This window comes from Rhea pennata, chromosome 18 (genome assembly GCF_028389875.1).
Source record: "Rhea pennata isolate bPtePen1 chromosome 18, bPtePen1.pri, whole genome shotgun sequence".
In the NCBI taxonomy this organism is placed as follows: Eukaryota; Metazoa; Chordata; class Aves; order Rheiformes; family Rheidae; genus Rhea; species Rhea pennata.
In genome coordinates this window covers 7,644,643-7,660,851 of record NC_084680.1, presented here as the reverse complement: position 1 = coordinate 7,660,851, position 16,209 = coordinate 7,644,643, and the positions used below count along the sequence as shown (strand labels likewise).

The window sequence follows — 16,209 nt, the reverse complement described above, 5'->3', positions numbered from 1 at the left end:
GCAAAATAAACAGAAATAAAAAAACTGAATAGCAAAATAATGTTAGAATTTGATGTGAGCCTGCATGCAGCAAAGTAATCAAGTCAGGAAAAGAACATAAAACAATTTATAAAGAAATTGTAATTAAAGCGTCACTAGTACTATTTCCCTATACTTTGAATGGTGAACAACTATTGCATTTTAAATCCCAGTGGAGGTAAATGTGATGTTTATAGGTGACTAGCATACGTGCAAACTATTTAAAAGGCTTACAGTGCTTCACAAATGGGCCCTTTTGGAAATAAAATGAAAACAAATGTATTTTAAGATGTAGGCTCTATTAGATTCTTTGAGTTTAAAGAGAAATTTAAATAGTATGAAGTCTTCTGTATGTTTTAGTTGTTTAATTTTAGACAGCAACTCTTTTGCTCTAGGTTTCTAAGTCTCTCTTTCTGCACAATCCCTGCAGCAAATATTCCAGATCTCCTTGAAAAGTAAAATTTTGTAAAATGAAATCACTCTATATATGAACTATGCCTCCTTCAATTTGTAGTGCTGTAATTTCTAGCAAATCACGAAAAAAGGGCAAGTTTGTATTGACACAAAGAGCAATGGTGGCAGAGAAGCTGAAAAAGTAGAGCTCTGACAAACCACATTTAATATTCTGAACTTTTCTACTGCTTTGTGCTTCTGTATTTCTCTGCTCCGTAACCAGAATTTGTCCATGAACCTATACTAACAATTTCTTGTATACTTCCATTTATTTGATGGTTGCCCCAGTTAGCAAAATGTGAGGAATAAGAATTATTTAATATTACTGCTTGGGACTCAAGGCTTTTTCAGGTGGGTGGCCTTGCAAACCCCACAGATAGTATCTTCCATCTGAAAATGTGGCTCGAGTGAAATGGGACAGGATCTGTAGGAACACACAGAAGAAGACAGATGTAGTCTGTGTGAAATGTGTGACTTGCAAAACAGGAAGCAACTGCTTTTTACCTTGTAGCAGTCATAGTTGATCCCTACAAATGTTAGGATCCTTTGGACTTGCTACTTCATATGGATATTGAAAGAGATCGTTCCTATCTTTTAGAAGTGAAAGGAACGAGAAATACACAGTTTCCTGATGGGGAACTAAGGCATGGACATCGCGCACCTGATCTTGGGGGTGCGGGATGTAATTAGCGGAGTTGGAAATTGAACTCAATATCTAAGTTCTGGTCACAGCTTCTAATCACCAGACTCATGATTGGTAGTCTGAAGTTTTTTAATACAAAAGTAACTAGTAATGCAGTGCTAGTGCAAGAATTTCCATGGTGTGATGAGAAAAAGAACAAATGACATACTGAATTACCGCTAATCAATTTTCTCCTATTTCTAGCAAAGGAGTAAACTGACTCAGAAGTACGTGCTCATTCTGACAGTGACAACATGTATGTGCATGATATTCTCCGCAGCTTTGGAGTCCAGTCATTCTGTATGAAAAGCATTTAAACAATAACAACTTAGATTTATAGAAGACGATACTGACGCCCCATGCAATAGTTCTCTTCCTTGATCTGTATTCATGGGATGCCAAGAGGAAGACACTGGCTTAAATACATTCTCCAGACTATTCAGTGATATAAATATTTTAAAGCAATAGAAAGTTAAACTAATAACATTCATTGTCACTCTTACGTTTTTCTTTAAAAAAGTGGATTTGCTAAATAGTTTCATTTTTTTTTGGTAGGACCTTAGAAATCAGATAGAGAAATTACACGGTGAAATGACTGAGAAAGAAAAAGCGGCTGAACATCATTACAATATTCTTTTGAGTGAAAGCAGTCAGAAGTTGCAGAGCCAAGAACTAGTTATCAAGCAGCTAACAGACAATGTCAGTCAAAAGGATCTGTTGCTTCAGGTAGGTAGACCTAAGCTGAAATGAAAAATAAAAAATTATAATTTGATTTTGTCTGAGGAATGATTACAAAATCCCATTTATATTTGGAGTTACTGTTGATTTCACATTTTATAGTACTATATTTGCAGAATAGACATACAATTATAGAGATACGTGGCATTCAACAAGATTCCTTACTAGGGTTTTACAAAACGTGGACAGAGGAAGAAGAAAGCTTTCCTAATGTAGAAAAGCTTTCCTAATGTAGAATTTTCACTGTTGTGGCAAGATGCTTTAAAAGCTCTGAAGTACCTATGATTTTCAATTTGCTCTGCAGAAACTAGAAGTTGTAGAATAGATATAGATAGGAGAATATTTTCTCATTTTTTGGAAAAAGCCCCTTGAAAGTGAGATACATGAGAAAGCTGCCTGAATGCTAACAGGCTCTTGCCCAAACATTCTCCTATAGAGGGAGGTAAAATCCTGAAATGTACAGAAGATGTTCAACTAGCAGTGCAAAAAGTAGTAGTTGAGGTTGCTCTCTGTACCTGGAGACCAAAGTGAGTTCCTTGATTTAATGCACAGATGCTTTATTTTTCGTGACAATTTAACTGTTGAATGTTTTTTTCCTTTATATTTGAAGTGTTGGATAGCGGCTAAAGCGTTTTTTGGTCTTTTTTTTGTTCCTATTATGTTAAGTTGGGCTCTTCTTTTGCCAAGTATATAAAGAACTTGTGTAGGGTCATTGTTGGATAGTCTCCATCTTTTGTTTGTTTATTTTGCAATATAAATCCAGGGCAAATTTTGTAAATTTGTCTCATTGTTTTCTTTTGTTAGAAACTTGATGGAACAATTAAAGAAAAGGATGTAGAATTGCAGGACCTTCTTAATAAATACAAGAACCTTCTAAAAGCCAATGAAGAACTTGAGTTGAAAAATGAAGGCTTAATAAAGGAAAAATATGCTGTACAGTCTCAAGAGTCGATCATCAGGCTAGTCAGAGAATTCGAGGTAAGTTTGATATAACTGTGACTATTCACAGAGAAATATTTTGACTTGAAATTGATGAGAATTTTGGATTTGGCTTCAAAGATGTGGGTTCAATTTCAGCATAGTTCATCCATGTAGCGAGGAGCAGTTTTTCCTTCAGGTTAGTACCGTTTCATTTGAAATTAAGCTTTTTCCTGGCTTCTCTTACAATAGATGTTAGCATAAAGACCTCAATATTGCTAGCTGGAACTCTTCATGTTGTGTGTTTTGGAAGTTTGACAAAAATGCTGGATCACGAAGGACAGAGGACTGAGGGGATAAATATTTGATTTCTTTAAAAGTCAGCGGAATTTTAAATGTTTCATCACTGGTCTCTCTCACTCTTCTATTCCCTCCCCCAATGGATTTGTAGCCCAAGAGTAATCTGACTATAACTGAATTAACCAGCGTAAGCTAGTCTTTAAACAAGGTTTTAAGACTTGAAATTAAATCAAATCAGGACTGTTTTCCTTTTCCTGTACAAATATGTTCTGTATTATCAAAATTATAGTAAACACTTTACTATTAATTTTGTCCAATATTTTTAATTGGCTTCAAACGTTTTGAAAGTGTACAATGGTAGTATTACGTGGCATTGTAAGTGTGCATGACACTATACTCTGAGTTTATGTGGTATCAATGCACTGTTTACTGTCAGAAAGCTTGTAAAATATATTGTCTGCCTACCATAAAAAGATAGAGTTTGTACTCATTTTGACAGAAGTATTTTCCCGAATGGGAGGGCATCTGCTTCTGAAGAGAGATGCAGAAGAGAATATGTGTACCTCTAATAGGTAAGGCGAGAGCCTGCACTGAGCTGGTGACCGCAGGAGGTAAATGGAGCTTGGAAATAGAAAATACAGGCAGAAAGGAGGATGCTTTTAAAGCAAGAACAAAATTGTACTTTAAAGCAAGAGAAGAAAGAAATTACTATATAAATATAAAAAAATTGTGGATACTACATGCCCATTATTTTATTTAGTGGCACAAACTGAAAAGAATGGTTAGTATTCAAAACATGAAATCTAAGTATGAAGTCTTAATATATAGATTTATTTCCTTTTTTTCTACTTTTGTATCAGCAAAAAAAAGGTGATGTAATGGTGAAAAGGGTTCAAATCAGTTACTGACACCATCCATGTTTTTTTTTTTAGTGTGTACAGATTAGAGAACAAATAAGGACTTTTGAAGATAAGTTACGTTTCTTCTTTTTTTTCTGTTTGCAACCTAGTATACTAAGGTTCTCCAAAAGCATCCAGCAGAGTAACATGAATTTGAATAGCACTTTCTAGTGGTGAAGGGGAGCTTTTCATTTACTTAATAGTGTATCAGTAACTAATGAGATTTTTCTCAAGGAAATTTAAAATGAACTGGCAATGGCAAAGGAAATGTGAGTACTATATCTTGTGTCACATTGGGAACACTTGTGACGAGCCACTTAATGTCATGGATACTATTATTACAAAAAGGTACATGCAAGATCTCTTTGAGGCATAGAGCTTGTTCTGCAAGCTCAGAACAAAGGAACTACATCACTGTTTGCCATGGATCCAGTACAAAGTATATCAAAGTATATGTTAATGTACATACAGAGAAAATAAGGTCTGCAAAAGGTTAGGTAGAAATTTTGCCTCCATAAAACAAATTGCATTGCATTCATATAGCTTCTGTAATGAAGAGAACCTGAGAGTGATGGAAAATCATATAGAATTAATGAAAATCAAACACTAACTTTCCTTTCTTCACTCCAGTTCCAATCCAGGTATATAACCCGAAAAGAGAACAGTGGCAAGCTAAGCCATGCATGGTAATGACCCAGTATCCACCTTCTAATCACAATCTATTCTCTGTTGCTGGTTGACTTAGTGATTGTGAACAATACCTAATCACAACCCATTGTCCTCTTGGCTCAACCTCTATGTAAGATCACCTCCTGCAAGAACCCGCTTCAGCATATTAATCATAAGTTTTTGGACACAGATTCTCCAGGGCTGTGCTCTCATTGGCTGCTTTGGACTCTTTGATGATTTTACAGTGCTGCACCAACTCTCAACAAACGCACAGCTGGATCCTCCCACCGGAGAGAACAGAAACCAAGCTCTTCTAGCCTCACTGATCTTTAAAGTTGAAGAAACTGAATTGAGAGATGCAGAACTTTCTCTCTTTCATGATACCTTTTTACTTTATTTTAATGTAAAGATAAATTTTAAAGCAAACGACATCCAAAGCTCTGCTGGGTGCCTTGGCCAGGCTAGGGAAGATAAATGACAGTTGCTAATTAAAGTTTGGATTCTTGAGCCACACACATGGGCTAAAGGGGAAGAGAGAGAGTGCAAGAGACTGATAATTAGGTTAGTCATGCAACTGCTGACTTGGGTATCTATGGAATGTCGAATGAAATATTCTGGGCTTTACAGCCAATGGATTTAGAAGTGCAGCAGACTCCATGTAATTTTGAAAACTTTTGTTTGTTTTTCACTTAATGCTCTTCTCTCACTGCCAATACTCCTTTACCCACAAAACATTTGTTAGGCATTTGTTAGGCCAGTGTATTTCTAACACAGTTTTTTAGACCTCTGCTGTTCACTTTAATATCTAGAAAAGCAGCAATATTTGGAAAAGTAGCTCTTGCTCAGTTCTTTAGTTGTGCTTCTGGTCTCTGTTATGCTGTACATGTAATCTTGCACAGAGCATATGCTGCCGTAAACAGCCACGGTGGTAAGAGTTTTAATTCTAAATTGATCTTTGTAAGAGTAAACAAAATCATTATAATTGCTGTAATACAGCCTTTCTGTGATGTCTCTGTCTGAGAGAGTGAGCTTATATTCCACTTGAGGCTGGAATAGGAAACATATTTAGCTGATAGATTACAAGGCAAATCTGATGCTTCTGCAGACACAAGGCACTTTGTAATTCCTATATGATCAGCACATTATTTGACTTTGGTTATAATTACTCCAGTAGTTAGGGAGTTAATACTGTGCAATCAGGGAATTGTAGAATACTGTGTGCATACAATTGTGATGTTTAATTTGTTGCAGTTGGAGAATTATAGTCAGTGCACCAAAGTTATTGATGTAGCCAGAGCATTGCAGTTGATGTGGGTCCTGAGAATTGGAATTGATGCAATTGTTGCCGTACTGCAGACACGTCTTAACTGTTGGAATTGAGGCAGTGTGAATGTTATTGCCGAGTTGTTGTTACTATGGAAAGTGATGTAGGTGACTACTTTTTTTAATACAAGTGTCCTATCTATTAAATTGTGATCAGTATATTGCAGTTGTTGCTTTCATCTCCTGAAATTGATGTTGTGAACATATAAACAGGGAGGTAGTTCAATTTCTGATTTGATGAGTTGAGCTTTTAGCTGAAAATGGTAATCTTTCTTTTTGCTATCTGTCTTCACGTACTTTAAATGTGATGCTTTTTACTTATTACAATGAACATGGCCTGGTGATGGGAATGGATGTGGCTGGTATATCTCACCATTTCCATATTAGCAGAAACTTTGCCTTAAAGGAATTAGCCTGATGAAGTGGTATTTTTAGATGTGTGTATGCTTTACTACTCAAGAAGGGCCATAAGTTGCTCAGACCCATCGATTTTGTGACATTTCTGTGCTTTCTAGATGCAAGACTTAGCGAGCTGTAACAATCTTAATGTTATTAGTGAGTCTGTTTCATTTATGAGAGAACATACATGTAGTTCAGTGCAGTGCTAGAAGAAATTGCCAGGTTCAGGTACTGGTGGATGGATGGATCAATATGTGATGAAAGGTAGGTTATAGCCTTCTGTCAGTCATTCATCCACTAATTTTCAGAGGTTTTGAAATCACTCAAATGGTTGTTGCAAGCAAGAAAGCATTGAGTGAAACAAAAGGATATTCTTGTGACTTGTCAATAAGTTACCTATTGTGGAGCTATAATTTTTTTTTCCATTGCTTACAATTTTAGAAACCTTTTAATGAAAATAACTTAACGTTTTCCATCACTACTGCTTTGCAGTAGTGTATCGGACTTTATACAGACTCTAATGCATTAGATTGCCTCCTTTCATAGGAATATAATCTTTCACTGCCCTATGGCCCTGCTTGTCTTGCAGCTATCTCCTCTAACACATTTTCTTTCACACCACATGTCAAGAGGTTTAATGTTTCATTAACTCCCACAGCATTATGGTCTATGTAACTTACAGAGCTGGCTTATGTTTTGTGTACCTTTGGGGAGCTGATTGGAATAATTCAGTACTACACTTTGTTTAGAAGTGACAGTAATAATGTACAAAAAAAAAGTTCATCTTCTTATCCTTATTATTTGTGAAACATTCTGAAAAATGAGAACACTTCATGATTTTGCTAACCTCTACCTAGCTAGCTGAATTTAGCAGTCATAATAATTTGTCTCTAGTCCTGATTTGTGCTCCTGTCTCATCTGGATTTAAGAAACAGCTCATGTTTCTCATAATGCAGCAGAAAGAGTTGGGATGATTTTGTGGGGTTACAGAGATTTTGGTGCAAATGTAAAACTAAATTAATGTGCATTCCAAACGAAACAGAAGAAACCAGAGCACGATTCTGTGTATCACTGCTTTGTTAATACAGCAGTCATAGACCCTGAAAAATTGGTGACAACGGTTATCTGATTTATGTACCATACAGTCTTCAGGGTGACATTACTTTGTCAGTGGTTCAGAAAGAGCTTCTAATTAGGACACAGTTTTGTAGTGCCTTCAGTAATAATTGCAAAGCTTATATCAGACATATGGAAAAGTTCAGTAGAACTTCTAGCAGACTGTTAACCATCTAATGTACATCAAGATTTACCTGTTTCTGTTGCTTTCCATGTCATTGAACAGTGACACAGTCAGTGATGAAGTTTTCTCCAAATTAAATTGCAATCTCTGTACTTTGTTTAGTGACTATGCTTGAAAGGCTGAGAGTCCTGTACTTTGGTAAGATTTTTTAACTCGGGCTGTAATATTTGCTTTTTTACAAGATTTTTAGCATATTTTGTTAATGGACTCTGGATCACCTACGTAAGTCTGTTTGCCTTTGTGTTTCTCAGTACTCGGTCAACAGAGCTCATCACTGTGAGCTCCTTCTACGTTCGTTCCACTGGTTTCACAGAATCAGTAAGGTTAGAAGGGACCTCTGGAGGTCATCTAGTCCAACCTCCCAAAGACTTCCTGGTGTTGGTTCCGCTGGGGTTTGAACCCAGGACCGTCAACATGTAAAGCGGATGTGATAACCACTACACTATCCATCTGCCCCAAGGACTTCCGCTTGCTGAAGCCTGGGCTTGAACCAGGGACTTTTGGATCTTCAGTCTAACACTCTCCCAGCTGAGCTACTTCAGCCCGCAATAAATAAAGAGGGGGGACAGGAGCAGCACAGACAAGGGGCTGTGGAGCAGAAAGAGCCACCACCACCCCGGCCAGCGACCTGGAGCACAGCACTGTGGGGAGTGCTGGTAGAAGTGTCCAAAGCGAGAGCCCCCCACCACTCCGAGAGAGGGATTGGGGGACAAAGGGCCTTAGCAGAGGATGGTTTCGATCCATCGACCTCTGGGTTATGGGCCCAGCACGCTTCCGCTGCGCCACTCTGCTTTCAATCTTGATAAAGACCTTGAGATTAAGCTCAGTGTTTTGCCGTCTATAAAATGGTATTTAATATATAAATTGCACTACAGCCTGGAAACATTTGTTAAGAGCATAGCTATGATTATGGTTGGGAACGTGATGAACATGTACAAAGACAGTCACTTCCTCAAAGAATCTGTAGTATGAGGTGGTAGAAGCTACTCTTTCTGTAGTAAGATCTGATATGCAGATTACTTTAAGAGGAATAATTTGCTCAAAACTTGATTACATTTGCAAAATATTACCTAATATGTTTGCTAGCGCACTGTTGAAGAATGAGCATAAATAATCAAAAGTAAACAACAGTTGTCCTTGCTTTTTTGGGGTTTACTTTGCAGATTACTGAATTTTTCAAACTAATAGTGTCTTCACATCATTAGGGTGAATTAGCAAGATTCAACTATAGCTGAGTTTTTGTTACAATTTGTTGCTTAGGAATTACAATTGCAGTAATAACAGCTGCTTTAAACTCCTGGGTGTAGATTTCTTCCCTGTTAAAGATCTGTTTGCTAATGATTCAGTATCTCTTGAGAGTTTAATTTCGAATCTTGAAGTTGTAATATGCAGAAAACAGAATTATTTCATCTTTGTTCTCTAGAGTTACCGTGTCATACTAGAACCATACACGTTCCCCCTAAGCTATGGAACTTTTTTTGTTCTTTCTTTCAGTTTTGGGTCAGAAAAGAAAACTGAAAGGAGCAACAGAGTCTATTATTTTTCTTGAACAAAGGTAGAATATATGGTGTAAATCTGAATTTCCTGTAGATATCTGGAAGATGCTCCATTTATTTTTCTCTTCTGAGAAGAACAATATCTTTGGTATTTCTTTAATAGCTGAAAGCAAATATTCATTTAAAAAGCTGCAGTTTTGCCACCTACTAAAAAACTTGCTGAGTGTTTATTTTGGAATGAAAAAAGTATTGGGTTCTTTCAGTGATCACTTGGTGAGGAGTTTGGATTTATTATAATAGTAATATACCTTCTGAGAGCAAAACTGCAGGTAAATGATTTTCTTTTCTTGGTGCAAATAAAGAAGCAACTTGCAGTGACCCAGCTGATTATTTAGAAAGCTGACTCAATGAATATGTGTCTGACATACTCATCCTTTATTTTTTGACTCATTACAAACCTTTTTGTTCAGAAATGGCACAGAATTTGCAGAAATTGCTCCCCTAAAGAAAGTTAATTTTATCCAAAGCATGGAGAGGACTGTTAGGATAGTATTCTAAAGTGCGTGCTTGGAGCTTGGTCTTTTCTGTTTTCTTTTCCCTTCCCTTCGTCCTTCTTCTCTGAAATACCTATTTGCCAGGTTGTTATTGGGTTGTTAACTTTTACACTTTGAAAGTGAGAATGGTGAGGCAAAAAAATCTTTTTTAGACTGTGATAAAAAAGATGAACCACTGTTTAGGTATATTACTTTCTTACAGAAGGTAAATATTAGCCTCCATTAATAACAGCTTTTCTAAGTATCATGAATATTTTCCAGATTCATGTTAGGCTCTTGAGATGGGCAGCAACTACTTAAGCGATTTTTGAGGTGGTTAGCAACTTCTGAATTTCTATTTTCACTTTTTCTTTAGAATACAGATGTACACATTGTTGTAGACTTGAGAACTTGAATATATATTAAACTAGTAATGTTTTTTTTAATGTAGGAAAAAAAAGAATCTGAATATGAAAAGCTGATCCTTGCTTTAAAAAAGGAACAAAATATTTATTCTACTCTAGTGAAGACCTTCAAAGAATCAGATAGGTAAGTACTTTTTCTGTTTTGGTGGATGTTTTAAACATAAAGGGCTGAGTCAGATAATGTTAAAAAGGTGCAATTTCATTGGTGTGGTAATTATTTCATGTGGGGCGATTGTTAATAAAGCATAAACAAGCTGTAGTAGTTTCCCTAAAATAGAAGAAATATTTTTGTATGTGTCCGTGACAAATTATTTTCAGTGTTTTCTCTCCTCTGGCATATGAAAGGGTTGAACCACAGTGAACTGTTGGATGCTGAAGTGTTTTGAAAATAACTCAATTTTCCATAGTTTTTTCCTTTTAAAAATACAGATAATCCTTATCTACCTTTAAAGTGGCAGTGTGAGAATTATGATGATAATATAAATATAAAACCATATGTATGGTTTTGGAGAAGATTAAACAAAACAGAATAATTGAGGTTTACATAGTGTATTTTCAATATACAGCATTCAGAAGTGTATTAGGAGGCAGAAGCTAGTGTTCAGCTTTTTTAAATCAAAGAACACAGAAATCTGTGGCCTACTTTGTATCCTATTATTACTTGGCAGTTGAGGGGGATATTATGATAAAATAAATAAAATTCTTAGCCTTTAGGTAAAAGAAATATAATTGTTATATAAAAATGTACTTTTACTGTTATAATTATAAATATTTTAATTAGATACTGGCAGCATTTGAGAGGCAGCTCCTTATTCTTTCTGCCTGAAGGCAGTGGTTGATACCTGCCAACTTTGTGGGAATATCTTTGTTTTTGTCAGTCAGTTTGCAGACCATTATAGTTGGAAACCATAAAGTGAGTAGCACTAAAGTAGAAAAGAGCTGATATTTGAATTAAGCGCATTAATAGTAATGCCATCCTGTGCTTGGCCACAGCTTAGAAGCTATTTTAGGTAATAGAATTTGTTTCATTAGAAATAGCAATAGAGGTCAGAATATGGAGATTTTTTCTTACCTCCAGGAAAACAGCAATGGCTGTTTTCACTGCTTTCTGTTGAACTATCACCATACAAAGGAAGAAGCCAGTTCTGATTTGAGATTTTATAGAAAGAAAGAGTCCTCTATCATTGAAACACATTCTGTAGGTAAGTTGATTATGTCAAGATTGCATAGTTATGACAACAACAAAATAATTTACTACGGATATCACAATTTTTCTCCATAGATTTTAGAATGTCTTTCAAAATATAACCACAGTTGACAGTGCCTCATCAAGGTAACAAGAGTTTTGCAATTAGCTTCAGCAGAGGCAAGGCAATTAGTTCTATTTTCTAGATAGGGAATTATAGGATGAACAGTGAATTAGAGTGTGTGACGATTTGCAGAGGACACACAGTGATTCAGTAATAGAGCTGCAAGTTGGAGGCAGGTCTTTGTATTTCTTCTCCCCATAGTTTTGTGGACTGAGACATGCTGTTAAATCATCAAGGCAGACTTGGACCCTCAGCCTAAAGTTCTGTGGAGCTGATAAACCAAGCTTGCAGAGAAGTTTAACTTTCTTATTCGTCTAAATGCCTTCTGCTGTGGAATGCATTATAGGCAAATACCTATTTTCTTGTTGACATATCTTTTTTTAGGCATTATTTGTTTTAAGCAAACTGAATAGTTATTTTTCAAAATAGCCTGCCTGATGTCAGGACCAAGACATTTCTTGTCTCTCCAAGCAGGGAATCAATGCTTTTTCTCATAAAAGCTTTAATTCATGAAGAGGAGAAAATGTGCTTACTTCACTTATAGTAATGTGTTGTTTTGTTTTTCTTCTTATTTTTTTGCTAAGCATTTAGGAGCTCTCTCTTTTTGAAGATATTCTTGAGCAAGGGAGAGTTGGTTAAAGCAATAGTTCATTGTGCAAGCAACACTGACAACAGCATACTTGTCAGAAGACAGACTGAGAATCTTTTCATACATGCTGGCTTTTAATTAATGTGTTTCTACAGCATGCTGTTATTCTTATGCAAGTATGACATGTGCTCCCATGTAGACTCTTGGAAGATGGATCTGAATTTTTTGAACGATTTCTGAATGCTCAGGCATTTCAGTGCAGTGGATTGGAGATTCTACAGTAGCTTAATTTATGTTAAAATACTGACATTCTGAGTGAATTAAAAATGTGAAAATAAGTAATACAAATCAGTTCAGTAACACCTTGTTACTTATTTGACATTAAAACTAATTTATTTCATATTATTAAAATTTCATTTTTTATTCATATACTTAAATCTTTTTGTGGACTGCTCATACCTGTCTTGTAGATGTTGTTGAAGCTTGTGGGCAAGACCTAGATAGGGGACAGCTATGTGAGGAATGAGGGGCAGTGTGTAATGCTCAAGTAAGCACATTCAGTGGCTACCTTCGAAAAAGAGCTGCTTACAGAATTAATTCATATTGACAAATTGTCATGTGTACGTTTTGGAGTTTAACCCCTCATTGAGATCACTGAGATCATTCAATCTTAACAGATGATTTTTACAGGCTGTCTGCAAACTGAAAAATAATACACGGAACCATCAGTAGTATATGATAGTGATATTTTCCTGGCATACTTTTGAAAAATTAGTTATTCTGATTTTCCTTAAAAAGAATTACACAGAAGTTGGCCAGTAGAATATGTGTATTTTGTTAAGCTGTCTTACAAGCAGCATGGCTCAGAACCGCAAGGAAGGGATATATACATATATATATATATATATATAAAAGTTTAATCTCATATTGCTACATAGGGATTTGTTTGTTCTGTGCACGAAAATAATGAAACTGTGTGACAGAAAAGAGGGATGGCTAGTGTGAAATGGGCTCTTTATGGAAACGAGGATGTATAAAAGATGCTGAGGTGCAGAACTAAATGTTTTCAATTGAAATCTATTTTTTTTTAATTTCTGATTTTCTGCTTTTTTTTTTTAGTATAAATAGCTTGCAAACAGAACTAAACAGCATTTCCTTGTTGCGAAAACAACTAGAAGAAGACATTTTAGCTAATCGGAATCTGCAGAAGGTCTTAGAAGATCAAATTAAGGATGTTAAAACCCGACAAGGTCTGTATATACGTGCACCTCAGCCCCTTTCTTTTTGCACAAAAGTGACTGGTTTTATTACAGTCAGTTCGCTATGATGGAGAAGAAATATTAGAGAGTAGATTAAGATGTGAAAAGACTTCTTGTCTGCTTTCTATAGTCAAAATCATTGGCAGTATTTATAATAGTGTCTTTGAGCAATCAGGACGTATGCAGAGGGACAGCTTTTCTCTTTCCCTGCAGCAGATGCTAGTAATTCTATGGCAGTTCTACTCCAGTGATCATTTCAAGCTGCCTACAATTTTGTACCCATAGAGTTTACTGTCTTCTGCGGAAGTCAGAAATGCCTGGCTTTGAATAACTCTGTGGCCATGGGATCACTTCCTGACCATGGAATTTAACTATTTTGCAATACTTTGATGAAGAACTTGCATCTCAGGAAATGGCTAGACTCTTTCTAACAAAAGAAGTATTTTCAGAGAATGAAAAAATAACCAGAAGTTTTCTTATTTTGTGACTTATTCAGAAATAATGGAGCTTTTAAATATAATTTACCTTTTAGCTTCTTTATATTTCTTTCGAGGTGTTTTTAGGATATACTTAGATGTGGAAAAGCAGAATTTAAGTGGACATCATTAAAGGTGGTGTTCTTCATTTATGCTGATGTACCTGTTTTCTTTTCTAGCAGAGGTATAATAGTAAAAAAAACTGTTTGCCTACCTCTTTCAACTTATATTTTCAATTTTAGCATCACTCTCTTTACCAGGATGACAAATAACAGAAGGTGGGCTCCTTCTATTTCAGAATTTCCAACCTCAAAAGCACAGAGATGATGAACAGCTAGGGGAAGCGAAAGCGACTTGTGAATATTCCTGGGTCCAGTTCTCAAGGGTACTTAGGTTGTGGGTGAGGCACCTAGGAATGGAGGCTCTGAAGATTATTCATCGTTTGTGAAGCTTTGGGCTTTGCAGCTGCAATGGGATTAGTGTCAGAGTTGGGAGTAGAATTTGGATCTCTCTTCTTTGTTCCAATATGCTTTCTCCTTACCTAATGAGATATATTTAGGGAATTAATTGCTATCCAAACTGTAAATGAACAGATGCTTATTAAAAAAAGTAACAAGTCATTCATATTGTTATGAAGGATAATAAGTAGCTATTTTTTATTCAACAAATACAGTCTTTTGACCCAGAAGGAAAATAAAGTCAGTAACTTTGTCTAACCTGACTCTTCTCCCTGAGACTTTGAGTTCATGTTCATGAAAATATGGCTAAACCAGAATAAATATTCATGCCTTATTTCTTCTTCCTAAAAAACATTTCTAATTGCAATGCTAAATGTGCAAATTATAATTCAGAATTACATTCACAGTTCGTGCTGATAACCTCAGGATATAAGGCATGTCTGGGTGTCAGAAATGCAAAGAAACATTAGGACAAAGTTATTTTCAACTAAACAGAAAGCTTATTTGGGGGAATGAAAATTTTAACTGGCTTCCCTCCTAGACTTACTAGTATGCACTTATTTGAAAAGTTTTGTCTTTGCGTTTTATACTGTGTTTTGCTGCAAATAGAGTTTCTGAAGCAGTTCTTATTCTTGGTTATTTTGACAGATGAAACGCTGTCTTTTTGTGGAGATCAAACATCTTATATGAGCATTTGTTTAGGAGAGCAAGATCATTTAGGCCTACAGATAGACCATCTGTCTCTTGAAGAGCTTAAGAAAAAGGTACTAGTCTGTTTTATTCTTTACTGTTTTTAATGGCCTAATTCTGCTTCATTTATATTTTGTGCCTTATAAAATTTTGATTATTTAGGTATAGTTGGGTTATTCTGAAAGGATTGGAAATTCTTGTCTCTGGTTTGTGATCCTCTTTTTATTAACTTTTTTGTTACAACACAAGTTTCAGAGTCAACTGAAAGAAAGCTGGATTGCTGCAAAATTTTTAGGGTTGTTAGATATCAGGATTCAGGTTTCAGACCCAATAACATATTTCAGTCATCATGAAGCATACCAACTCCAAATAAAAGTTTTTGCATTAAGTAACCTAAAAAGCATATTTGATGGCCCTCTATCAATCACGAAAGTGGTAATGGTAAGTATAATTTATACTTCTGTACAGCATACCTCATCTCAGGATTTACAGATCTTTTGATAAGTGTGTTATGTTATAAAATACCCCTGAGGTATATTAATATTAGCACTATTCTACAGAAGGAGAATTGAAACTACAGAAATTAAATGAGCAGACTATTGTCATACAGTAGATCAGCACTGGAGTTCAGAAACTCTTTCTCCTGATTCATCATCCTGTGCATTGACCTCTGATTCATTTTCATGGCCGGCTCAATTGCAGACAGGTGTTGGATCCAGAGATGGATAATTTTAAGGAAAGAAGATCAGTCTGCCTTACACCAAACAGGTGTTGTTAAAAACAACAACAACAACAACAAAACCCAAACACCTCCCCTCCTTGATTTTTGTCTCAATCCCATGCTTGGCCAATACCACTTTTACCTCTAAATTTATTCCCTTTAGTGGTTTCAGGGATGCTCTGTAGCAAAAGAAGTCAATAAACCATTTCTTAACTGAAAAAGGGTTCGTATGCCTGAAAGCTGCTCTATTTTTACCGAATATATTAATTAACGTAATAAAAAGGTTTTACCAACTCTGCAAACATTGCTTTCTTGTTTTACTACGTTAGTCTGGGACATTAATGACTGCTCAAGAGCCTTACTCATGTTTCTCTACTCTGGTACATATTTTATGTCTGTGAAACTCCACAGAGTGATAGCAGCTTGTAAAGGGAGTTGCAGATACAAGGACAAAATGTTTTTGAATGTTACTTCATCCCTGTAATGAAAATTTCCTTGCAGCAGACTGTTTCTTCTCAAATCAGCCTATTTGTGTGAGGTGCCCTGAAGTTTC

At 35.8% G+C, this 16,209-nt stretch overlaps 1 protein-coding gene and 1 non-coding gene across 3 annotated transcripts in view; one reads left to right on the top strand and one right to left on the bottom strand.

Annotated features, from left to right (window-relative positions):
• Window positions 1-16,209, top strand: part of CDK5RAP2 (CDK5 regulatory subunit associated protein 2) — an 81,089-nt gene that overhangs the window by 21,709 nt on the left and 43,171 nt on the right. For both annotated transcript variants that reach the window (XM_062590918.1, XM_062590919.1), the window contains exons 13-17: window positions 1,709-1,879; window positions 2,696-2,869; window positions 10,180-10,277; window positions 13,172-13,302; window positions 14,894-15,009. In XM_062590918.1, coding sequence (XP_062446902.1) covers window positions 1,709-1,879; window positions 2,696-2,869; window positions 10,180-10,277; window positions 13,172-13,302; window positions 14,894-15,009 — 690 coding nt within the window. The remainder of the gene's footprint in view (window positions 1-1,708; window positions 1,880-2,695; window positions 2,870-10,179; window positions 10,278-13,171; window positions 13,303-14,893; window positions 15,010-16,209) is intronic.
• On the bottom strand, window positions 8,420-8,491 carry TRNAM-CAU (transfer RNA methionine (anticodon CAU)). The gene has a single exon. It is a non-coding gene; the product is annotated as a tRNA-Met (tRNA).